The 26,772-nt window shown below is 40.8% G+C and overlaps 1 protein-coding gene across 1 annotated transcript in view; it reads right to left on the bottom strand.

The window, feature by feature from the left end:
• The window catches only part of PTPN22 (protein tyrosine phosphatase non-receptor type 22), a 533,173-nt gene that overhangs the window by 188,778 nt on the left and 317,623 nt on the right, over positions 1–26,772 (bottom strand). The window contains exons 11-17 of the mRNA XM_078644425.1: positions 20,565–20,657; positions 18,568–18,641; positions 10,556–11,361; positions 9,454–9,534; positions 6,269–6,408; positions 4,154–4,181; positions 4,006–4,053 (exon numbers count right to left, since the gene is read on the bottom strand). Coding sequence (XP_078500551.1) covers positions 4,006–4,053; positions 4,154–4,181; positions 6,269–6,408; positions 9,454–9,534; positions 10,556–11,361; positions 18,568–18,641; positions 20,565–20,657 — 1,270 coding nt within the window. The remainder of the gene's footprint in view (positions 1–4,005; positions 4,054–4,153; positions 4,182–6,268; positions 6,409–9,453; positions 9,535–10,555; positions 11,362–18,567; positions 18,642–20,564; positions 20,658–26,772) is intronic.

Here is a 26,772-nt window from a genome sequence, read left to right as displayed (position 1 = left end):
GGGTGGTGATGAACAGAGTGTCTGAATTAAGCAGACCACTCTTACCCAGTCCAAAGATCAGGGCTTGATCCATCACCGTTATTTATCTCACTGCCCCATCCCAGCTCAGAACCTGGCTATATGCAAATTAGTCTGTCCCTGGCCCAGTGCATCATGGGAACAGGGCAGACCAAACTACCAAGCCAATTCTTCACCAGAAAGGAGACAAGCTACCGGGGACCGGTTTCTGGCATTTCAGCCTCTTCGGCCCGGCTTGCTTGAATCCTGATGGAGCAGTGAGAAAGGGACTCATGTCTGAGTATACCCTGCCACACCTATAGACGCCGTGAAGAACAGCTTCCAAAGGGTAAGCCGCGTTGGTGGGGGGCTTGGGATGTTGTGTCACAGGTTGCTGGTAAACAGGTACAGGATCAGGGTCTTTCGGCGCATAGTCAAGTGGTGTCTTCAAAGGCAGGTGAGAAGGGTGGTAAGACAGTACAAAGTATTACTCACGACATCACGGAAGATAGATCATCCGTGCCAGGCAGGTTACCGTATATGGGTGTTTCAATGCCACTAGGTACACATTTGTCACAAAAGACCAAGCACAAGATATGGCAGCATGATTATGTAGACGTTTTCTGCTTGTTGCATTGAGATGTGCAAGCGAGAGAAGGGTCTAAGGAGGAGGAGATGGAATTGGCAAGACGCCCCAGAGTGCCTAGAACTATTGATAATTGGTCATCTGCCTTTCTAATTTTTTCTAGCATTTATTGTGAAAAATATCCGGAGAGGGCAGGTTCACTTTTCAAGTACATGGATGTGGTACGTAAGGCTCACATGCATTTTGGTGGCTTTTCCTGGCTGAACTACGACGAACGAGGAGTTCAGGGCCAGGATGAGTATGAATCCTGCTAAACCATGGGGGGACATAGATACAGAATTGTGGTTGCAATGGATGTCCTCCTCTCAGCTTAAGGAGACCAGTCATACAGCTAGTGGCTTACCGGTAGCGTACCGGCCCTTTCCAGGGCGCGCCGCCCAGGGAGGGGCGGGGTCGGTCACAAGGGGACATCCAAGTGGCATGGGCTCCTGTTGGAACTACAACAGAGGTTATTGTAACAGGCCATACTGTAGATTCAAACACGAATGTTCCCAGTGCGGAGGCAGACACATGCTCTTTCAGTGCCTTACACCAGCAGCAGACGCAATTGAACATACACCACAAGCACAAGGCCAGGCAACGAGAGGCAGGGGAACTCCACTCCCTCCTATACCAAAAGGCTTTTACCCCAATTAAATGGGAATTGTTTGTCCCTTGACTAGACAGGTACCCAGACATGGAGGCGGCCGCCAAGCTGTAATGGGGTTTAGGGATGGATTCCGAATTGGTTACCAGGGCCCCAGAGGCAGGCGCTGGCCAGAGAATTTAAGGTCTGCGAAAGAATTTCCGGAGGTGGTGCGCAAGAAGCTGGAAGAGGAAGTTCGTTTAGGCAGAGTGGCTGGTCCTTTCGCGGAAATGCCTTTTGTTCACTTTATGGTGTCACCGCTAGGGGTCATTCCCAAGAAGGCTTCAGGTGAATTCCACATGATACAACATCTTTCATGGCCTGAGGGTAGATCAATCAATGATTTCATTGCGGATGAGGACACAGCGGTCTCTTACACCACTGTTGATGAGGCTTTAAAAATGGTTCACAGTTTAGGAGATCATGCTGAACTAGCCAAGTGTGACATTCAATCTGCGTTTCGTTTGATCCCGATCCACCCCATAGATTTTGAGCTTTTGGGTATGCAATTGCATGGCTATTTTTATTTTGACAAAGTTTTACCAATGGGGTGTGCAGTATCCTGTGCACTTTTTGAGTTATTCAGCTCATTTTTACAGTGGGTTTTTCATCAAGGGTGCAAAGAAGGCAAGGTGTGTCATTACCTTGATAACTTTCTTTTCATGGGTTCAGCGCAGTCCAAACATTGTGAGAGAGCTTTACAATTTTTTCAGCACATGGCTGAAACATTTGGGGTGTCTTTAGCGCAGGACAAGACGGAGGGCCCAAGTACACGGATTACGTTTCTTGGCATAGAAATAGATACCGTGGCAATGATAGCATGGCTTCCTAAAAAGAAATTGGACGATATTAAGGCATGCATTCAAGAGGCACCTCAGGTAGAAAAATTACAACTGAGGCAAGTGCAAAAACTATTAGGTTATTTGAATTTTGCGTGCCGAGTTGTAAGGGCTGGCTGGACCTTTTGCAGGTTGTTGGGCATGGCCATGTCGGGAGCAACTCTGCCATACCATAGAATCAGGCTCACCAGAAATATAAAGGAGGATTTGAGAATTTGGTTGTTATTTCTGGAGGATTTCAATGGAGTGTCACTATTGTTCATTGAAGAAGGCATGAAGTGGCAGGTGCAACTTTATTCGGATGCGTCAGGTGTGAATGGATTTGGCATTTTTTGGGACGGGCGCTGGTGCGCTGAGAGGTGGCCAGAGGAGTGGATTTCACAAGGTCGTAGCATAGCGTTTCTGGAGCATTTTCCCCTGTTGGTAGCCTTGCAGGTATGGGGCCAGGAGCTTAGTAACAGAACGATCCTTTTCCACGTAGACAACATGTCAGTAGTTCACTTAATAAATAGGCAGAAAGCTAGAGACAGGAGAATGCTAGGCCTTTTGAGGGCTTTCATGTTGTTGAGTCTGCGTCTGAACATTGTTTTTCGGGCAGCACACATTCCAGGCATCACTAACACAATCGCTGATGCACTCTCTCGTTCCCAGTGGGACAGATTTCGAGGGCTGGCTCCGGGAGCAGCAGTCAAGAAAACACCGGTGCCTCCCAGTGTCTGGGCGTTAGGGGACTGAGGATACTACAGCTGGTGGAGAATTCAATAGCGTCATCCACACAACAGAGTTATATGCTGGCATGGAATGAATTTCTAAGTTATGTCAACACTTTCGACATCGTAAAAAGAAGAGAGAGGTGTATTCCAATTATACTTGAGTTTGTTTTAACGTTAATTGATAAAGGTTTGTCACATAACACAATAGTGGGAAAGCTGGCGGGGATTTCCTGTTTTCTGTACACACAATGACTACATCCTGTAAGATTAACTATAACAGATGACTTTTTATGCTCTCCATGAAAAAACATAGTTTGAAACCCTGCTAAAACAACGTTTTTATTGCTCACTATATCTGTTATGCTAGTTTAGGAGGACATCTAATTTACCAGTCATGTTCAGAGTTAATCATTTGAGAAAGACAGTAGGACTGCTGATGAGAAATATATTAAAGTAGTGCACTTTTCAGTAGCCTGGCAAGTGGGCTTATTTAATAAAACATCGAATATTTATTGGCTCTGCAACTAGTTTCATGCTTTGTATAAGGTTGTCATAAAATATACTTCTCCCACTATCTCCCTCAACACCTCTAAGTAACTCCTACAGTCCCAAAACCTTTACTGCCTCACTATCCTCAAACCTGCATGCGCCCCATCTTAATGTCTATGATGGACAGAACAGCCCTCTGTTACACTGTTCAAGTTTTTCAGGTTCATGCATGAGTAATTCATCCACCTTGATGTTTAGTTGTGCATTCTGTGACTTTTAGTCCTGAATTTATAATGGGACAAACAGGACTACAAGCCCCAGGATGCAAAGCAAAAACCTGGCCTGGATGAGCTACTCATCTGTGGACCTACGAAACTTGAGAGCTCTTTATTGCTTTGTAGAGCAGCAGAATGGTCTTCTTTTCTGTCCTGGTCACAGGTATTGCAAACACTTCTTTACAGTAACACATCCTTGTTTGTGATGGGGGTTTGGGAGGATGCCATGCGGGGGCTTGGCCATTTAACAGACAAAGGTGGTATGTGAACCCTCCAAAAAGTCCTTTCTAAAGTGTCATGAATGCATCATCTGTCTTTATTGATGTAGCAAGCCTGTTGCAAGATTAGCAAGTAAACAGGCCGGCGCCAAGAGTGTTATGCCAAACTATTTTTCAGTAAACTCATAAGTATTATTGCTTACCACAAGCCGGTCTGATTTCTAATAGTGTTGTCTGCTCCTGGAATGTGTCTAATGAGGAACAAAAAAATCAATTATGAAAAAAATCAATTATTTAAAATCTTTGATACAAAAAAAATAATTGGGAGTTATTATAGGAACATAGATTTACCCGTTTTGAAACTTCTTACTTTCACACTCTGCAAGAAATGAAAAAGAGAAATTAGAATTAAAACATTATTTAAGATTTGCCCTTTCATTATGACAGAAATGTGACCTTTTGTTAATAGAGAAAGTAAAAAAAAACAATAACCCGAAAGATTTGACGATAAATTACATAGATCACACATTTTTATTCGTGGTGACTTATATATTTAGACAATTAAATGGACACATTTTTGCCGACATATTTATTAAAAATACACAACTTTTTCCATCCGTGAAAAATTTACGGGTGGGGAAATAATTTGTCTTGCAAGGCAGTAAAATATACGAGTATTTTGATGTCCTTTACATGTAATTTACACACTTCCTCCAGCCCTTTTACGACATTAGGCGAATACCCACATATTAATGTCTTTTTGGGCTGTTTAATATCTTCCTAGCGAAACACCTAGGTTTCTGCCAGTAGACCTGAACTTACCATTATCAAAATCTGAGAGTTTTTCCATTCCAGAACGTACCGACAACCACATGTGGAACATTTTGTGCACACATGGTAAGTTTAGGTATGCAAAGAGCTATGTGATTTGGGCTAGAATGATGTGTAAGCTAAAGAGGCACCCTATCTTTTAGATGCACAGGTAAATATTTACTACCTTGTGGAATTCAATTACGCTCACTATAAATGTTGGCAGATCGCGTAAAATATGCAAAAAATGGGTAAACTTTTAGTGATTGTTTCACAAAGTTCTGTGGAAAAACAGTAGCCCACTCAAAGTGTAAACTATGTGAACTCATATGTGAAAGTTGTGCCTTTTCCTAATTCACGTACATTAGAGTGCAACGCATATATGATGTATGCATTGCACAAGTATGGCATGCATCCACATTGGAGATTTACATCATAAGAACATGTAATATTGGTGGAGGGTACATTACAGATGCATAGGGCTAAAAAAAAAACACAAACTGTCATATGAATGTCACTTTATGTTTCTTGCTACTTTATTATGAATTTTTAAAAATATGTATTTATCTGTGAATGGGGTGTTACTACCTGAAACGCTGTAAATGGTACTATAACTGTACATGAAGTCACCAGCAGCAGGACGGTTAGATAGACTCGGTGAAGGTGATTAATGTGACATTGTATTGCCAGCACATTACAAACAATAGCACAATGCACATGTTCCGTGTTTGCATTATGCCCATACCACATTTCCCCCAATTGTAAAGATGTTTATATCTCCTTCCATTTTTCATTTACATTGACCTCGTTTTACCAGTCCTGTAAATAGTCCCCTTGTTGCTGCACTTTATTGAGCAAATAACGGGTGTCAACTGCAAGAAATGCATGCATTACTGTGTATAGCGAATACATTGCTCAACCTTTGTGAACCTTAAAAGCTACTGTTGTTGGGCTGTGAACCAAATGTGCATTATATATCCTTTGTTTGACATCTGGAAATCCTCAAGGGTATGCCACTTTTAAACACACATATGGAAATAACATGAATGTGGACTATGCATTACACTTACACGGGGTACATACGTACATGGACTGCTCTCAACATTATGACTTTTGCTGAATAGGATTCTATGTTACACTCTGAAGAATCTTTTTCAATCGGCCTTAGTAACTATATGAAAGATGCCAGAAAACACCTACTTTTAAATGTCATTATAGGTATCGAAATGAATATGTCATGATATTGCCTCTCCACTTCAAAGACACTGTGTTGAACTTCTCGCACACTGCTTGCATCAACATGGTAAGCGTAAATTAAAGTAATGTATCAAACATAGGTTAAGAGCAGCATAGGAGGGAATGAGATATGTAAGATCACTAAAAAGGGCAAGACCAACAAAGTGCCACGCAGATGAGAGTTAGTTTACAGATCTCCAGTTTTTGTAAAATAACTGTGCTTCTGTCTGATAATTGCTCAAAAGTTCCTGAGGACATTTTTCTGTAACTTTCACTAGTCAATCAAAACGAGAATAGTCCTATCTGAAAATTGACATGAATATTTACAATCAAACTGTCACTCACCACTAAGATCACAATAGGTTCCGTTTATAAAAAAGTATTAACATCGTCACGATGTTAATTAAGTTTTTTATTTACCTTACTCCTTGACTTGAAGTTTGTGGAGTCAGCAAATGCATTTGGCTGGGAAACACCACTCCATTCCATCGATGTTCCAAATTTTAACCTCACAGAGGCTGGTGCTGGGTTTATAAGAGGCGTTGTTTTGGGTGACTGGGCTACAGAAAAAGGAAATTCCAATTGATTATTTTGTTTTTCAAACTGAAATCTACAGGATTACCTGGTCAAAGGATGTGCCCTGGACTTTCTTCAGCCACAAAGGCTAGTAACCTGAAGACCATTTCCAGTACCAATCATACGTTTAGCTTGCGTGGTCCTGAACAAACCATCATTTCTCTTGGTGCCTTAAATTATATCATTATCAATCATTAATGTTTAATTATCGTCACCTTCGCAGTACAACTTTCTGAAATGAATATCATTAATGGTAGATGTCATTTTTGTAAATTTTTTATGCTGATAACATGTGATGTAGTTCTGTTTATTCTAGAGTGCACAGTCCTGTTCTGGATTTCAACGGTGGTCTCTTGAGACGTCTGTTCAAGAGTCCACAAGAGAATCAAGTGTCTTGATAGAATGTAGTCGAATAGCTGGAGAACGCCTTGCCATTGGAGTACAAGCTAGGCCCAACATTACATTAGTTGGTGGTATGCTGGGTTCTAGTTATAGCCAAATGCAAAACAGGGCGAGTTAGACTTTGGATGCAATACTAGAATTGTAGAGGATGTGGTCTGACGGCTAGATTGCTGACTTTGAATGTGGGAAACCAAGGTTCGAGTCTTGGGTCGCGTCCACATCCTGTGATTCCGGACAAATCACTTAATCTCCCCTTGCCTACCAAAACAAAAATAAAAAAATGAATGTGTCCTTGTGTAACATAACCGGTGCTCATAAAAAGCGCTCCAATACCTTCTGTTCGAGTTCGCGCTATATAAATTTGCAAACATAAAAAAAAAATAATCCCTGACAAGCAATCATCATTGCACGAGGCTCTGGTCCAGACAAAAAGCCTACATCTTGAGTCTGCATTACACTGCGAAAGTGTTGTGGGCTGCTCCTCCATCTAAATACTGTTTATTTTCATGAAGAAGTGTGCAGAAGGCTGTTCTGCTTGTTAATGGCCTGCGCTCATTGTCATAGAGCGGCAGGCAAGTCTCTTTTAGCAAGAAGGAGTGAGAGAAATTTTAATGTCAGGTATAACCCAAAGCATTTGGATGTTCTAAAAAATGATTTTTAGAAAATCCAATCAACTGAGGGTAACATTCTAAATTTAACAGGGAGAACCAGACAGACAAACATTTAATAACTGCAGCTGTACTCGCCATTATAGGCCCTCTACACCTCCATTGTTTTCAATTTAGCGCTCAACATTCCAATGTTCTAATATAGCCTTAGAGCCCGACCTAGCAGGTTTTACCGGCCCGCTCCAGGGTTAAAGGCCCGAGCCAAAGGTGAGGGCCTTTAACAAGGAAGCGGGCCTTTAATGGCCTGTAGAGCCCGCTAGGAGGGCTGTAAGACTATTAGAACATTTCGACCCTAGAGGGGAGAATGTTTTAATTAGTAAAAACAAAGACCTCTCGAAGCCCGAGGTGGTTTAAATCCCCTCGGGCTCCGAGAAGCCTTTGTTCACAGCAGCTGTGAAAGTAAAACAACATTGGTATGTTGCTCTCTGGGCTTCTACCAGGTAGTAGATGTCCAAGCACTCCATTGTTTAAAATGGAGTTCTCAACATTCCAATGTTCTAATCAAGCATTGTTACTCATTGTTCATGGCAGCCTGCACTGGTGGCCCAAACTGAAGATCAGAGCCTTTAATGAATGAAAGGACAATTAACAAGGATTGACATATAATAGCTTGTGATAGAGCAAACACACAGGGCAGCTTTTGCTCCATGTTTCACATTCTCACAGAAAGTACAACACAAACAAATGTAGTTAATGCTAGTATCCAAAGCATTGTGGCTGAGGCAAAGCTCAGCATTCTATGCAACAGGTGATCATTGACATCCCGCTTTTTTCTTACAAAGTCAGATGCCTAACTGAGTCACAAAGAAGCGCCTCAGTGTGTGATACTCAAATGATGATGAACCAGAGGCTAATATTAGGATGCATCTGGGCAGCACGGTTTTGTTGTGGTGAAGGTCCTCTCCTCTGCTTGTGTGGTATCTTGTAAAAGTAAATTCAGGTGAATGACTGTTGGTGTTGAGGTGTCATTTTAATTGGTACCCGGTCTCAATGATGTTACTGAGGGGGAGGTTGGCAGCAGCAGCCTGTGCAGATAAGAGCAGTGGGGCCGGGTGGGGTGGGGGTGAATTCGACAGTAGAGTGGAAGGGACATGGTGGCCAAGAGGGAAACTGTATGAACCCAGCCGTTTCTAAAATGGCAGGCTTTCCTTTTGTTCTATAAGCGGTTTTGAAGAACAGTGGAGTCCATTGTCCACAATCATGGCTCTCCTGAGGTACAGACTTGTGGGCATGATGTACGCATACAGTACTTAATTTGTAAAATAATAAATGCCAATGTCCAAAGATATCCCATAGCCCACGGCTAGCGATGCCATCTGTCGAGGTTACTGACTACCAAGGTTTTTTAGTCCTGATTCAAACTCATGCCTCTTTTATTCACTAGCAGACAAGCTGTACCCTGTTATCACACTCTTGGTGGTTTTTCTTCCCTGCTTTCTCCCTTTGTCAGTGGCTTCTTTCTCATTTGTGCACTTTTCACTCCCTTGCGCTGGGTCAAAGCATAATGAGGAAAAATCAGTGGCAGTTCCCAAACAATGAGTGCCGGTGGGCCCTGAAGGCAACCACCAGTTCCAGTTAAGCACTGAGAGCACAGGAAGGCCTTCCTCCAATAATGAGTTGGCCATGTGTTCGTGCACAATCGGCACCACTGCATATTTACAACAGGAATACATTTAAAAAAACATTCACGGTATAGTACAATAACAGTGAATCAACAGCAAAATCATACACAAATAAATATTAGAGAAAATATGATTTAAAAATGAATATAGGAATTTCAGAAGAAATTTCATATTAATACAAGTGTACACAATAGTAAAAATGTGCATTTAAGCTTACAGGTATATAAGCTATTGTCAAATGTGGCAAATATATGTTAAATTAATTTCTATTTCACATGAAAAGGAAATAACAGTATAGGAGGAAGATATTGCCTTTGTATGAATAAATTCTACTCACCAACGTCATTCTCCACAATAAATGATTCTGGCGTCCGCACAGGTAGAGGGGGAGGACTTTCGTCACCAGGGTCAGGCACAGCTGCTTGGGAAACACAACACTCCAATGAATAGAGCGTAGCCACATGACCCTGCACTCGACTGCTTCTACTACCTGCCAGAACAGATCATGTATGTATGTGGCATGAAGAGGGCTGCCCTTCTGTCAGACAGCTCACTGCAAGTAACCACTTATGACTGTGGCCTCGCCTTTTTTTCAACTGAGACCTCGCCCTAAAAATTCATTTATTTGGGGCTACCGAATGTAACTTAACATTTCCTCACAGTTTTTTGTAAAATATTAATACTGCAAGCAAGTTGAAGCACTGGTGCTTGAGGAAATGTTCTTCAAGACATGCTCACACCCACTGATATCCTATGAGAAATAAAGTTGTGCTAGGGCAAAACTGTCATTTGCAAGGAGTAACAAAAACTCCCGCCTCACGCGTATTAACGAGGCAGGGGCTTCTGTGACCCCTTGCCAATGGCTGTAAATGAAAGTGTTGAGTCCTGCCAGGGGCACCGGGCCGCCATCTGCGCATTCACATTCACAGAATCTTGAAAGGTTTTTTAGAGCGGCCCTTGCCCGTTACGGGGCTGTTTGTGAACGGCGCTGGAGGAGAATGGAGCAGTCTCCTGGACTGCTGTATGTACCCCCAGCCCAAAGGCCAACATGCAGAAGGTGGGAGCTGCCCTAGGGCACAGCTTTCACTTTGGGAATGGACATCACCCTGTTGAGGGTCGACTGGTCCGTGGCTTGTACCTGCAGCTGCAGTTACACACTATAAATACATTCCATTGTGATTCAGAAGGAGGAGGGCAGCAGGTCTCTTTCATATCCAAGTGCAAGGGGTTCGTAAGAGTACTTTAGGAGTCGCAGATGGCATTTCTGACTTGCAAACATTGCATTTATTGTATCACTTCGGGACATTTTGAGTAAAATGTACTAAAGTTGTTGTGACGCCTTACATGACTATTAATTCCAACCGTTAGTGGATTAGATTGAACAAACTGAGGTACAATAGGCTTATTGCAGTAACAGAGTGAATACATAAATAACTTACACTTTGATGAACCCTTCATTCTGTCTAACTGCACCGCACAGGCAAACTGGGGTGAGGCATCCACTGTTGCCATCCCTGGTTCTTCAGCTGTCCGGATTGGTAAAGCAACACAAGGGATGGGGTCAAGAGTCTTCTGGAGAGGGCCCCTAGGTGCAACTTCAGAAAATGTTGCTTCAACACAGAAATTTGCAAACCTCGGTGATCCTGGATCTGATGAGATCGTTGGTGAGAAGTATGGATCTTCTGTTAGGCGAATGTACTGGGGGCTGGGATCAATGTTCTGATAGCAGAATAGGCCGTCGCCTGGCTTGTTAGAAGAATTCCATTGGGGGGACATCAAGCATGGCTGCTTCTTAATGTTTAAGTCATTTGAAGGAGTTGCCATCTGGAAATTCAAAGATGATTCTGCCAAATCATGATGAAGTGCAGCTTCCGACTTATAACTTCTTGATTCAAAGGGAGTGGATTTGGCCCGGACTAGTGGTGCCTTCATATCACAACTTCTGCCACCCGCATTTTGTGGGTGTGGATGCCACTCTATAAGGCCTAAGTTGTCCAATTCCATACTTTGATGTCTCTGTAGGTGTCCGTCAGTCAATGGATTTGTGTACTTCCTTTGCCATGTGGTACTGCTCTCTCTGTCACTATTCAACTCAGATTGTTCACACAGAATAGGCTTGTGAGCCAGGTCAAAATCCAGGAAAGGGTTTGTTTTCACCACCACAGCACCAGAATCCGGAAATGGCAGAATGCTTTCTTGCACACTAGCTGTAATGTTTTCATAGATTACTCTGTCTTGTGGTAAACTACAGAAGTAAGATAAAACACAAATGAGCAAAAACTAACACAAATTAGGAATACAAAGTGTGCTGATATATTTTGCTTTCACACTCAATAAACAAGGGAATGCATTAGTAGAATCCTTCCTCTACCAGCAACCTCCCTCTAACATTTAGGTCCTATGAATGTAACATTATGCAGTTTAAAAAACCACCAGCAAAGGAAAAACACGTGAAAGTGACCACTACTGCTTATAAGCGATGTTTTTACCAATTTGAATCAGTATACCCCTGTGTTAAATTAAAAAAATAAAAGTGTAAGATTTCCACAATGGGTGAGTGCCAGATCAAAACAAGGATGTGCAATGCAATAGGTCTCACATTTATGAGGGCTAGAGCTATTGGCATTGTAAATGACAATGCCTTTTATTTATGTGTTGTTTTTAAAACAGATAAATAAAAGGCATTGTCATTTACAATGTCAAAAGCTTAAACTCTTGCAAATGCAAGACCTATTGCATTGCAAATGCGTGCTATAATTTTCCTTTTAAAAGCATTGGGAGGGAGCGAGTCCTGTCTGCAAAAGCAGGCAGGACAGCGCTATTTGAGAAAACAGTGCTTGGAGGCTGTAATTAAAGTCTACCGAACAACAACATATGTAACAGGGGATGTCGCCATGAGAGGTTACATATTGAGACAAGGCGGTACTAAGGAGGGACCAACAAGCCTTTTGATCAATGAACAGCCACAGTTTACAGAGGATAATAACACAAGCAAATGAAAAATGTGGGAAGAGAGTGAGGGGAGCTTCAAGTCCCGTCCTCATTACAGCATGCCTCGCAGAGCACGCATACTTTGAACAGGCTCGACCTAAAAAGATCCTCTTTTCAAACATCAACTTGTAATGTTGATCAAAGAAATACTGTTGTGCCTCCTATGGGATTAGAAAATCATGTCTGGAAAGGAAAATAGTGTATTTTTGATATTAGTGGAATTGCTAATTTTGCCTCACAGTGTCCGTGAGGGAAACTTTGTTTGTTGGTATTATTCTGAGCATGTGTTTCCTCATATGCAGTAAGGTCCTGATCACATCGCTTTTTAATAGCTATAAGTCACATAGAACAAAGAAAAGGGGCATCTCAGTTTCTAAATCCGGAGACCTACTTACTCAAGTGGAAATATCTGCCTACCTAACCAATTTTTCAGCTTCAGGATGTCTAGGAAAGGAGTGGAAGAGAGGCTAAGGGCAGAAGTCCTTCCATGGCTGGCCTGGCGTACCTTTGCTCAACATTTTCAGTCCTCTCCTGTGTTTCCCCAGAGTGGAATCAGCGATCTGTCGGTTCATGGGTCATGTCATATATCTTTTTGGCCTTCCTATTTCCACATAAGTCTCTGCTGGCCATATATTGAACTCAATGTGTGTCACCACAAATCGTTGACAGTGTCTACTGTTCTCTCATGACATCCTGTGACAGCTAATTATAGTTCCAAGACACAGGCAACGAACCTATGCAGCTGGGGATAAGCCAGCCAGGAAGCCCTTCACTGTAAATTCCATGCAGTAATGCAGTACCCAAAAATCCTCTTCTTCGCTAGTAATGCGTAGATAGTGTTCTCTGTGCCTGCGGGTGAGTTGGACGGCTCCAGGAGATTGTGGGCAATGTTGAATGATACCCTACGAGTGGTATATGGCTGCACAAAAAGACACTTCCTCTTTAGGTCGTCTTTGACATTTACTGTAGCCATAGTACCCTTCATGCTTCTGCTAACCCTGGGAACAGTGCAAGACAACCTATAGATGTCGGACTGACTGGGGAATAAATATCTATTTTTTGCTATCCTGACAGTATGGCCCACTATCCAAGGTCTTTATTCGAAGTACTGCTCTTCTCTTAAAAGCACAACTAACTGTTGATATATTGTTTCTAAGTTGGGCAAATCTATCTATATGTTCTAACTTGCCACAAGCTGCACACCACTGGCCCTGAAGTGCATCTAAAATGTCCAAATAAAAATACCCAACATTTCAGTGCCATACGACTATGTGCCACACTGAAGGGCAAATGTATTGTGCATCCTTTTGGGAAAAAAAAGTTGACATTAATTTATTCTTCTGTTATTTTTCCGATAAATGTGAATATTTTATTTAACCGATTCATCTGTTTTCCTTATCAAGTTTCTCCAAATTAGATATGCTATATTTATTCTCAAATCCAAGTGCATTCATTTGTTCCCTGGAACATCCGAGTGAACACATATATATAGCTTTCCTCGAAATAGGAAACATTACTTCTAAATAAAGCTGCAACATTTTTGTACGAACAAGCCCAGAATAGTTATGTACTAATCAAAGACGCTTCGGCGGCTGTGACCATAGACCGAACACAAGAAAGAAACATGAACCATATGGAATACTTACATTCGAGGAAAACCAACCAATGCCTACATGCTTCGAATTTCATACAATATCACGAATTCCAACAGATACCAAGAGGTTAAAGGATCTCTCCAAAACCTACACAATTTATGCGAAATAAATACGTTGATAACAAGTGAAATGCGATTTTGAATAGTACAGGATCTCATTGTATTAACCATTGAGGAATTAGTCAAAATTCTTAAAGAATTGGAAACTGAGACTGAAAAAAGTATTGGATGACATTAATTATAACGAATAATAAAATACATATAAAGGACATTAAAGAATGGAAAATTAATACATTCAGAAGTTACATTTATGACCACAGAAACACTGAGGTGTATTTCTGGCAGGTACGTATGCAGGAAGAAGAATCTTAACTAAAGGGGAATTGTATTCCACTGAGGAGTCAAGTAATTTCAATGGTGGTAGATAAACTATATACAAAGGCAGACAACAAGATCAAAACACAGGAATACTCGTGAAATACAAGGAACTCACAATCAAAATGATTCAATTCAGAAACATGGCCACACTGAGACTAGAACCAGGGATCTCAAGAGAGGATGATTAGGAACAACCACATACAGTGGGAACAAACATGGTAACTCAGCACCACATACTTTTTTTAGGGGGCAAATAAACTGAAGGCTACCAACATACCAGAAGAGGGTATAGAAAAAATAAAACTATGGAGCTAGACAAGAGCCTTGTGATTAATATTTCTCAGCTTAATCTATCCAGATTGTCTATATTCAGCAAAGAAAAATGGAACATATAAAACTACAACTGCAGGTTCAAATCAGTTTTTTAAAGATTCATGAGACAATTGAGTTTAAAACACTTTTTGGCCACATTAGATACAACTGTTGCCGAAACATAATCAGAAAAAGTTTAATTTCAATCCAAAATTCAAGATTTATTGCACCAGTCGTCCTTAAAATCTTATCTGCATTTGAGGAACTGGCACTCAAAGAAATCAACAAGATTGACTATCAAGCTGACAAAAGGAGGGGACACCACAACATTGTGATAAAGGTAGCGGATAAAGGTGGTATGACGGTTTTGATGGATGCAAACTTTTACCAAGAGGAATTGGAACAACACCTTTGTGACGTATCTACATATTTAAGAAACTGGATTATGAACAAAGAATGAGAATGAATACCAAAAAGCATTCTAGGTAACGCTATAGATATGGGCAGGTTGTCATAAACTACTAAACACTTTCTACAGGTGTAACATCCCACAATTCTGTATATTTACTTGCTTCCAAAGAAACATAAAAGTTTATTTAACACACCCATGCATCGAATTAGCTCAGTTTTTAACCCACTAGGAAATTCATTGACCGTTTTTCTACACCCTAATTTAAAGGCTATGACATCATAAGTCAAAAATACTACAGATTTTCTTAGAAAATTATAGACAGTATTTATGGGAGATGTAAATTCTCCTTATATGTTGATCTCGCTCTCAGACACGTTAGCAGCATACGTTTGGGACTCGTTAAACCAGCCACAAGAAGGTACCTCAACAATATTCTAATTGGAACTTTTGGACTTCCCATTGTACCATACATTTTTTCATAATGAAGAAAACCTTTTCTTGCAGTTCACTAGAACATTTATGGGTTTTGGGCCAGCACACACTTATGATAATATTTTTATGTTTAAAATATGCCAAGAAAATATACTTTCAAAGGAAGGGTAGACAACCAGGAATACATTGTACGTCGAGTACATTGACAATATTTTTCTACTGTGGTGAACATTAAAGTATACATTGTTGATGAGAATTGAGGGAGTAAACCATCTACAACCTAACATAATGTTCACATTCGAAAAAAATGAAACAACTATTGGACTTTCTTGAAGTAATAGTGATTAGGAGTAAATAAAATAGGTACCAAAGTTGTTTACAAAACTCACCCATCATGATAAAATATTACATTTTTAGTTGTTTCAGCCATGGCAGCTGAGGCAGAATTTGCCTTATTCACAAATCATCCGAAAGGAGTGGATCACCCCAAATAAGGATGACTTTGAGGAGGAGAATATCAAATTTAGGATAACATTTATGAACCATGGATATCCAGGAGAAACTGGAGACAAAGCATAATTGAGAATATATTCTGTGAAAGAAACACACTATTTTGTGAAATACCCCCCCCTTAAATAAAAAACACGCAGCACAGCAAAAAGGTCCAAAGAATTACTTTGCAACTTTGAAAAGTCATTGAAGCAGATAAGGATTTTAAAGAGCTCTTATCCAAGGAATAAAAACATGAAAGAAATAATCATGAAAAAAGAAAATTACTGACCACTACACACCAACTAAAGAAACAATGCCTTGTTAAACTGTTGTAACTGTAATATTATCATCAACAAAGGAGAAATTATATATCACCCCTCTATCAGGGAGAAAATAAAAAATATAATGCACCTGTGATACTTCATCTACAAGTCATATTGTATTTACTTGCTGAAATGCACTTCTGATATGGGTTATGTTGGAAAAAAAGGAGAGAAATATTAAAACAATAGTAACTGAACATAAAAGTACAACAAGGTCTAAAAGCGTCAAGTCAGATCTAACAGTACGTTTCATGGAGAAAGGTTATAATGTGTCACAATTAATGTTTCAAGTTATTGAGGTGGTTCCATAAATGAAATATGGAGATGATACATAAAGGGGATTGGCACAAAGGGAGATATTTTAAATCAACAAATTGACCACTATCTGCCTGGTGGGTTCAAATGACAAGATGGAACGGAGTTGTTATTTATAAAGATCCATAACTTTTTGAAACTCTTCAACAGGAATCTGAGAATTTGGATATGATATGGAACCTCATTGTGATTAATTTACTTCAACATATTATATGCACCCATGGTTGGTAGTTTACTAAAGATGGTGTTTAAAACTATAAATAATATATTCCCATAGGTGAATGTACATCGTGGAGACTTTGCTTCTAATAAAGAGTTGTGCTGAAATAATAACATATATTGTGAAAGGAGGAAACACAAATGCATGTTGTAATTACACCTCAAGAAACCCACCAATTACTATAAAAGTGCTAGCACGATGAAATGATCCCTCTGACATTCAGAGATTATTGTGGTAGCACAATAGTATGTTTTCATTCTAGCAAAGAGTTTTAGTGACTTAACATCACAGATGATTGAAAGAAGATCTAACACTGTTTAAGGAGGGTTGGCTATGACACGTGAGAGAACGTGGACAGCTGTTAGTTCTAAATATGAGTGAAGGAGGGAGCACATGCACTCTCCAGGTGAAATGTCTATTTTTGGGACAACAAATTATGGCTGTGCATGGGTGTTCTACATGGTCACAGGTAATAGGAACTATGAATGAGCAGAGATAAGGATGGTGAGATGAAATTAAAGTGCTTTCCTTAATTTGTGGAGTTTGGCAGCAGATGCGGATTTCATAAAGGAATTTGATTCAGTTGGAAAACCATGATATAGTAATTGTCGATTCCAGAAATGTATTTAATTCAAGTGAAGTTGTGTAACTGGAACTGTACATATGCAATTTATCAGATGAATAGAAGCATGATATCATCAGTGACAGGATCAATACGTACAATAACTTTTGTGAAACATTCTAACATTATGTTTCGTAAGCATTTTTCTGATCGGTATTAAGCTTAGTCCCCTGAAAAAGAGTGTGTTTGATCAAAATTACATTGGGACATGAAACAATGCACTTGAATTTGAAAATAACATATTCACTTCTACCACAGAAGCAACAATGTATGAATTATTTATTTTTAATGTGTTCTAAAGGACACAAGCCTTGCTTTGTCCTTTAGTATGGTGCCCAGTCATACAGAACTCACATGCTGTGTATAGTTATTTAGATTACTACATACATCTCCCACACTTTGTTTTTTTCTGAGCCTTGCTGATCAGCAAGTTTGCCTTTGATGGAGTCTGGGTGCAAACAGCAATCAATTACTAGTTCTTACCAGACATTTTCTGCCTGTGATCAAGGTAAGTATAGATTTAGTATTCTTAGCTCCACATTTAAGTACCCCGATGGTATATCATCGATATATCATCCTGATATATAGATGTGAAATTAAGAATTGTAAGGTTAAGCTAAACTTACCTATTTATGCTCAACTTGATAAGTGTAAGTAGACATTTTTGACAGGACGATATTGAAAATGTGACATTGTAGTAGAGCACCCCATGTATCGTTGAAGGTTGTATGGCAGTGTGTATTTGCCCCTTTCCAGGCTCAAGTGTGTACAGAGGTGTTTTCTCCTAAAGCTTGGAAAATGTGAGTGCAGTCTTGTGCTTTTTTTGTTTTGTGTCAAATAATGTATTAATATTTGCTCTTTCATTCTAAATAGGTGTGGGACTTTTCTAGTGTTGTGTTTTCACTTTATTGCTGTTTGTGTGCTGCATAAATACTTTACATATTAACTCTAAGCTAAACCTCACTGCTTTTTGTGCAAAGCTACCAGAAGGTTAATTAAATGACTGTAGTTCACCCTGACAAGGATTGTGGCTGTTGCTTGAGAAAGGTTCACACCCCACTCAACCAACAACCCAATTTCTCACTGACACAAATTCTGTCCTGCTCATTTTATTATAATTTTTTGTGTGTAAATACTTATGAATACTGTTAATACTGTTCAAATGAAGTGCACCAAATGCCATGCCAACTCTACACGTTGCTAGAGACGATGTACAGGAACCAATACTGTGAATGTGACTTAACATGTTAGAACCTTACATTTTACAGCACATGTTCAAGCCAGTCACTTAGATCCTTACCTAAGGGGAGTCATTGGGGCTTCAATAGCAGTTGTTGAGTGTAAAAGTGGAGCTCTTGTATGAGTCATAGCCATCTGTGGAAACACAATGCAATTTTGATAAAAAGGTAAATTGCTAGGTTTTGGAAAATTTAATTACAAAATCATCACCTAGAACAAAGTGACAGCATTCGGTTTTTTTTGTTCAGTACTCTAGGTTCATTTTATCAATGCCTGCTGTGCATGGCAATTTTGAGCTCAGTGGAACCCTGGCGATGAAACGAATGGGATGCATTGATCCTTCAAGATGACTGAATGAGTAAATATTCACTGCTGGCATCTTATGTGATCAGCAGGCCATATGTCTGAGTTCAGGCAAGACCCTCTTAGCCTTCCATTCTTTTACACGTGGTATCTTGAGTACCATTAAACTTTGTAATAGTAACACCATTTATTTACAGCTCTTAGAAATGGCAGAAGTGCAGTATGAAGAGCTGAATAAAAAAGATAAAATTGAGTCAGTAGACTTAGTAGTATTACACGTGTTCGGGCTTCCACTTACCATGTGTCTAAATGGGCCAGAAATGGGTGAGGGATTTATAGCCCCCAGTAAATACTGACACTCTGGCGTGCGGTATTAACTGGGTGTGCACTGTAATCCACAGACGACGGCACCTGGCTGACTCCAATTTTCTGGTAGAATTCACAAAATTTAGGTGGGATAATGTTTTGAGGGGTAGGTGAATGGCCTGGGTTCCCCTCAAAGTAACAATGGTTGGGCAAAGACCCCTCCCCCGCTCTAAAACAGTCAATAATAATCTTTAGACACAAGTGCATGCTAAATCCTGTTCCCTTTATTCAGAAAATATAGTCTGAAGAATGATCTGAACTTCACACGTGTGTTTGGGGTGACTTTAGAACGGCTCAGACACACTGGCTGGAATATGATTACCAACGCTTGATTAAGTCTTGGCAAAGCCAATATGTCTGGCCGTGGCAAGATTTACTTTGGCAAACATATGCAATTGGTTTTGAAAGTGGAAAGTTAATTCAAAGGCCAGTTATTCTTGTAAATATATTGGTGCCTGGACCTACTGTGAAGCCTTTAACCTACTGCTGTGCTGGGATATACAGTAAAGAAAAAAAAAACTGAAACAGGAGAATACCACAGTTAACTGGAACAATTGCCAGTTACTTGGCCATAACCCTGCAGTGCATGCTTTGGCGGTATTAAGTGAATGCTATGATTCAACACTTCATAAATAAGCATTGGTAATGCATCGGTTTCACCTAGTGATATAAATTTGCTAATTTGATTTAAAGTATCATGCAAGCAGAAGGAGGTAAAACTTTACGAAAAAATACGTTGGGGCGAAGGAAAGAGCTCCCTGACAAGTTTCATGGAAGAGGAGAGATCAATTGTGCTATATAAATCTGTTAATTTAATTTAAAGTATCAGGCAAGACAAAAAAGCAGAAAGAGACAAAACTTTATGCAAAAATTGTTCCACTAATAGTTCCGCCATAGCGGATGTTAACATGCGACATGGGGGACCCCAACCCCTCAGGGGGCACCTAAACCTTTAGAGTGCCCCATTAATCCCAAGGCCAAATGATATCTTTGAGATATGAGAGATTCAGGGCCCCTCATCCCATTTTGCGTTACTCTACTGGTAGAGAGGTGTCAAAAAGCATTTTTTAATGCACATAGTTCTAGTAGTGGAGCATTGCAGACACAATAGCAGCAGAACAATACCACATGCAATGTATCCATAATTCTGTATGTAAGTACCCCAGGGAGAAAAAAAAGCATGTATAAATATGACTATCATAAATCCCTACCAGACCACGTTTGTTTTAACGTGTTTTAGCTTCATAGGTTTAAAGCCTTCACAAGTGATTGGTTATTACAATATTGCGCAATAGTGTGCAATGATTCCCCCCCACACCTTCACCCCTGGCTCCCGAACATTGGAACATTAACAATGTACTGATACTGAGGATAAACTCACAAGCTCACCTCTTCACCTGCAGGTCCTGATGCGGAAGCAATCTTGTCGAGATGGGTTTTGAAAAGCTGGATTACTGCTTTGTGGACTAGGTCGTATTGTTCCTGAGGGTCACACATGCAAAATTAGAATGACAGGTCGTGAAAATAGCAAAATCATCAATGAGCGGTACTGTTGGCGTGTCCATGCAGCAGTCATGGAACCACTTATAGTCAATGTGACTGCGCTGATGTTACACAAATGGCCATTTCTGTCTACAATGACAGACTCCTCGACTGGACTGCACTTGTGCTTGCATGCGGTCTGAATTATTACACTTTGAAAAGATCTCGGGGATACTTGCACCCTCCCAGCCACAGTAAGGGACAGCTATTTACTGCCTCCTATATCATCTCTACCATGGTTCGTCCACCTTATCCTTCCTAAAGCACGGCTATGTGTCTGTCTCTAATATCTTGCGCAGAAGTGTCTACGTCTTTGATAAGAAGGCCCACTTCTGCCAAAAAGTTTTCCTAAACATTCACTCATCTACATTTCAATCTGCTGTCTGCCTAATATTCTGATAATAATTATTTTAATAATGTTGAAACTATTTAAACAATATTTTTCCATATTAAAAAATGTTTGCAGAGCCTTAACTTTGTTGCTCAAATCTTATTTTAGTTTCCCTGTTTCAACCTGAATTCTATCACAGTCTTCCATCTCAGTGCTCTGATAAATCAATTTGTGTGTTACAGCATCATTTTCCTAAAATATGATTAAAAAGGCATACGTTTACAAGCAATTCAAGTAATTTAACATAGCTCTTTTTCCCCAAAAAATATGTATAGCATTCTCTTCCACATTTATCCTTATCTTCCTTTCATTTTCCCATATGCCCCTTCCAGGTAAATATTCAGCCATTCTACTCGACTCTCAAATCAGTAGATTTTCCAGGCTCAGACCTCTTAGATCATCCCTAGATCACCCTCTGCGACTAGGGGTGTGTGTTTGAAAAGTTTCAGTGCTCTGTCCATCATCTCCTTGTGTTTGCTTTGCTCTCCCTAAGTTGGCAGGGTATGCCCAGACATGGGTCCCTTGCTCACTCTGCCACTGGATTCAAGCTAGCCCAGCTGATGAGGGGTGCTACCCTGAAATTGGTCCCAGGATGCTTATTACTGGTCCAGTGAAGACCTGGTTTGGCAGTTCGGGCTGGACTGTTCCCATAAGGCACAGGGTCTAGACTGATTTGCATATGGCTGGGTCTGAACTGGGGTGCCGAAGTGAGCTAAAGATTGATGATGGATTCTACCCAGATCTGTGACTGGGGGTGAGTGTCTGAAAAGTTTCAGCGCTCCGTCCATCATCTCCTTGTGTTTGCTTTGACCCTGAGAAATGAAGCAGGATTAGAATGTGTGGTGACTTTTGGATCGCTCTCGCTTACACCGACTGAAGAGAAGTATTCAGTAATAGAACGCAAGGCACTAGCGGTGTGTGGGGCTTAGAGCACTACAGGCTGTTTCTTTGGGGAAGTCATGTAGCGACCATAAGCCTCTCAACAAGGTCTTGTCTACCAAAGGGTTGTATAAGGCTTCACCTAGGTTGGCAAGGTTACCAGTCAAGCTCCTTGATTTTAAATATAGTTTCCAGTGCATTCCTGGGGTGTGCAATAAGGTGGCAGATTTTTTGAGTAGGTTGCCTCTTCTTTAGACAGAGATACATGATGAAGACGTTGAACAATTCAGTGTTGCTTGTTTGGATAAAGGAGCAATGATGATTCCATTAGAGGAATGGAGTCAAGCCTATTAAGAGGACTGAGGGTTATCAGAAGTTAAAGCTAGGATCACTGATGGATGGCCTACTAAGGGAGGTGAGGCAAGAGTGGTCCATGGAGGATAATAAGATCCTGAGGAATGACAGGATTGTACAACTAGAAAAGCTAAGAAGAATTATGGACTTATGTCATGAGGGACATTTAGGAATTGCAAAAACTAATTTTTTTTGAAGGAGTTGTATTGGTGGCCTGGTATGGGGTTATCTATTGAGAGGAAAGCCCAGTAGTGCATGTTATGTGAGAATACTGATAAAAGTAAGGGTACATCAAGGCCACCTTTATGTACTATTAGTGCACCAGGAATGCCTTGGGAAAAATTGAGCGTGGATTTTAGGGGTCCAATTTGGAATGACCAGTGCAGAAGTACCTGGTTGTTGCTGTGGACCATTTTTCAAAGTGGCCGGAGGTTGAGGTAGTAGAGCATGTCGATGTAAGCACAGTGGTTACGTTTTGGGATAGAATTTTTCAAAGGGAAGGGCTGCCTAAATTGATGATCACCGTAAACGTAGCATCATTTGTAGCGGAGGCATTTGAAAAATTCCTGAAACGCAATGGAGTAAAGCAATGTAAAACTTCACTTTATCACCCGGCCAGAAACGGAGCTGTTGAACGTTTTAACCGAGTGATAAAGGGGGCAATACAGTTAGCTAAGTGTAATCGTTTGTAATGGGAGGCGTAATTGTTTCGGACCATATGGGCATTCAGATAAGCACCTTGTGCTTCTAAAGGACATAGTCCCTTTGAAATAATGATATGGAGGACTGCTTTCATGAAGGACAACCTTGGATGGATGCCGTGTACTAGGGGAGTAAATTGGGAACTTGAGGAGGTGAAAGGACCTTGTGCTTCTACAGGACATAGTCCCTTTGAAATAAGGAGAGGGAGGACTGCTTCACGAAGGACAACATTGGATGGATGCCGTGTGCTAGGAGAGTAAATTGGGAACCTGAGGAGGTGAAAGGAAGCATTGACAGAGCAAAACAAATATACAAGGAATATTATCATAATAAGCACGGTGCAAATCTGTTAAGTTGCAAGTAGGAGATATGGTAAGAGTTAAGAGAACAGGTGTTTTAAGATGTGGACAGAATAGATTTTCAAGACAGCATAGACTAACCAAATTGTTTTGCAATGCTGCTTTGTTGAGCAATGGTAAGGTTTGACATTTCAGTGCCTTGTCGGTATGTGATAAAAAATGTGGTTAGTGATGAAAGGAAGGATTGGAAGGTATGTGATTGCTGGATGGAGGATGAGGAGACTAACATGACACGGGATACCATCACAAATGTGCCTTTAGACGTAAAGATTTGGCTTAACCAAAAAAATGCATTTTGACACGACTGGGTCAAACTAGTAGTTTAGGGCCCATTTTGTGTAGAGGAAAGTTGGACAAGAAGGAGAATTCTGGTGGTCTCTCTTGGGAAGGGGTTGAGGAGGTCCAGATTGGGGGCAGAGGCAATGAATTTACCTAATGACTGAGGTAAATACTTCTTGCCGCAGCTCCCTGAAGACATAGTCTCTAGCATGTCCAGAATCTGCCCATTCAGACAGGAACTCAAATTAAGCCCCTTGTGTGAATTGCAGTGAGAGATTTTGACAAGAACATGTCTACCCAGATCAGAGGTCTGGACAGTTGCCCAGCAAGCCTGCAGATATAGGCCCTACTATAGCTGAGATGTTTGTGACTGGCACTCAAGAAAAGCATTCTCCATTAACACTTCAGGGAGGACCTACAACAGAGAGGGGCAGGGTCCACAACCACACACCTGGATGCATAGGCTACTGGAGTGCTATTACAATTGTATTGGAAAGGATGTAGATTAACGGCTAGAGCATCCGACTTTGGAGCCGGGGAACCAGGTTTGAGTCTTGGTAAACAGCCATTAATTCGTAGTCATTACTTCACATACCATTACAAAGCATGCATTACCACACATGCATTGTAAAATGCAAAGTAATTACTATGCTTTTTTTACTTTGCATGTGCAAATATCATGCATGTCTTTACAAAGAAATTCGTTGTAAAGGCATGTATGGTATGCTTTTACAACAAATTTCGTTGTAAAGGTATTCACATACAAAGTAAAAACAACAAAAACGATCCATATCGCTGTGAGGAAACAGGCTGTTTCCTCACAACGACGTGCATCGCCCCTCGGAGACGACGTGAAGAAAGTCCCAGGAGGAGAGAGGAACCACGAGGAGAGAGAGGTAAGGGGGATTTGGCGTGGGATGGTGGTTTATTTTTTAAGGGTTTAGTGTAGTGTGGGGGTCGTGGGGTGGGAGATTGTGCATGCGGCGGAGGTTTATTGTTTTAGGGTTTAGGGTAGTGTAGTGTGTTGTTTGTGTAGGGTAGGGAGTCGTGCTGGGGGTAGTGTTTTAGGGTAGTGTTGTAGTGTATGTGTAGTGTAGGGTAATGTTTTAGTGTTTAGGGTAGTGTAGGGGCATCGTGCTAGGTAGTGTTTGAGTGTAGGGACAGGACTGGGGGTCGGGGTGGTGCTGGGGTAGTGTTTTAGTGTTTAGGGTAGTGTAGTGGTGGTGTTTGCGTAGTGTAGGGGGTCATGTGGGGGTAGTGGTTTAGGGTAGTGTTGTGGTGTTTGTATAGTGTAAGGGGTCGTGCTGGGGTAGTGTTTTAGGGTTTAGGGCAGTGTTGTGGTGTATGTGTAGTGTAGGGTAGTATTTTATGGTTTAGGGTAATGTTTGAGTATAGGGACAGGACTGGGGGGTGGTGCTGGGGGTAGTGTTTTAGGGTTTAGGTTAGGGTAGTGGTGTTTGTGTAGTGTAGGGGGTCGTGCTGGGGGTAGTGTTTTAGCGTTTAGGGTAGTGTAGTGGTGTTTGTGTAGCACAGGGGGTCATGCTGGGGGTAGTGGTTTGGGGTAGTGTGGTGTTTGTATAGTGTAAGGGGTCGTGCTAGGGGTAGTGTTTTAGGGTTTAGGGCAGTGTTGTGGTGTATGTGTAGTGTAGGGTAGTGTTTTATGGTTTACCACGCATGTTTTTTTGTTGTAATGGCATTCGTGGTAATGGCATAGTCATGATAAAAGTTTTGCGTAGGAATGGTATCTCGTAATTGTCAATGCATACTAATACATGTGTTGTAATGGTACGCGTTGTATTTGTACGCATTGTAACAACTCATATTTTTGAGTATTGGCATCGGCTCAACTTCCTCTGAGTCTGGGGAAATCACTTAGGGCCTTATTCAGATTTCGGAGGGTGGGTTGCTAAATCACAATGGTGATGGATATCCCAATCACCAAAATATACATCCCATAATATTATTGTATGGGATTTTTATTTCAGCGGATGGGATATCTGTCACATTTCTGACTTAGTAGCCCGTCTGCCGAAATTTAAATCAGGCCCTTAATCTCTCATTGTCTACAAAAAATTAATGTGTCATTGTGTAATGTAACTGGTCCTGAAGCAAAGCGCTCTAATACCTTCGGGTTGAGTTGGCACTATTTGAAACTGCAAAAAAAAGTATATTGTACTAGTAGACAGGCTAATGCTTGGTCTGCAGTCCTCAGACCACACAGCTATTCACAACGTGAAAAAACTGAATAAACATTATTGGCAAATGGAATTGCTAGTAATATTGTATGCTAACATAGATGTCAAAACATGAAAGTCAAAATTCCAATTCAATTTAATGCTCTGTGTGTTGACAACTAATGAATGAATATGACATGCATCCGGTGGCAAATGCCTCAATAAAGTTTCAGAGCACTAGATAGCACAAATAAATGAATGTGCAACATGGAATGAAGGAACACTGACAACAGAACACCTCACAGTGACTATCTTCTCCTCAGCTATTTTAAACTGGTCAACCTTGAGGAAGGCAGAGATTGACAGAAAGGTTACCCCTACACAAATGTGATGGATATCCCATCTGCCATATTACAAGTGTCATAGGATATAATGCTTGTGGGAGAGGCTGTGGTGCGTCGGCTAGACTGCCGACTTTGGCGCTGGAAACCAGGGTTCGAGCCTCGGGGTCACGTCCACATCCTGTGATTCTGGGCAAATCACTTAATCTCCCCGTGCCTGAATGTGTAATGTAAATACAGTGCTCATGTAGAGCGCTCCAATACCTTTGAGTTTGCGCTATATAAATACGCAAACAAATAAAAATGCTTATTTAATAAGGTGGACGAAATATCCGTCACAATTGTGACAGAGTAACACGTCAGCCGAACTCTAAATAAGGCCTTAAGCGGGAAAATTCCTCTTGAGGGTTACACCATCTTTATTCTTAAGAGGCAGGTACCTAAATACTTTTCCTCTTCAAGACAAACAGCAGATTTGAAGACTGATGGTCTATATTAAGAATTAAACCACCACTGAAATTAGAGCTGCAGGTCTCTGATTACTCTGCTGAAGAGGAAAGACAGGAAGTGCTCACA

Source organism: Lissotriton helveticus, chromosome 5_1 (genome assembly GCF_964261635.1).
Source record: "Lissotriton helveticus chromosome 5_1, aLisHel1.1, whole genome shotgun sequence".
In the NCBI taxonomy this organism is placed as follows: domain Eukaryota; kingdom Metazoa; phylum Chordata; class Amphibia; order Caudata; family Salamandridae; genus Lissotriton; species Lissotriton helveticus.
Note: the sequence above shows the minus strand (reverse complement) of the source record. Positions and strands in the feature narration are given on the sequence as shown.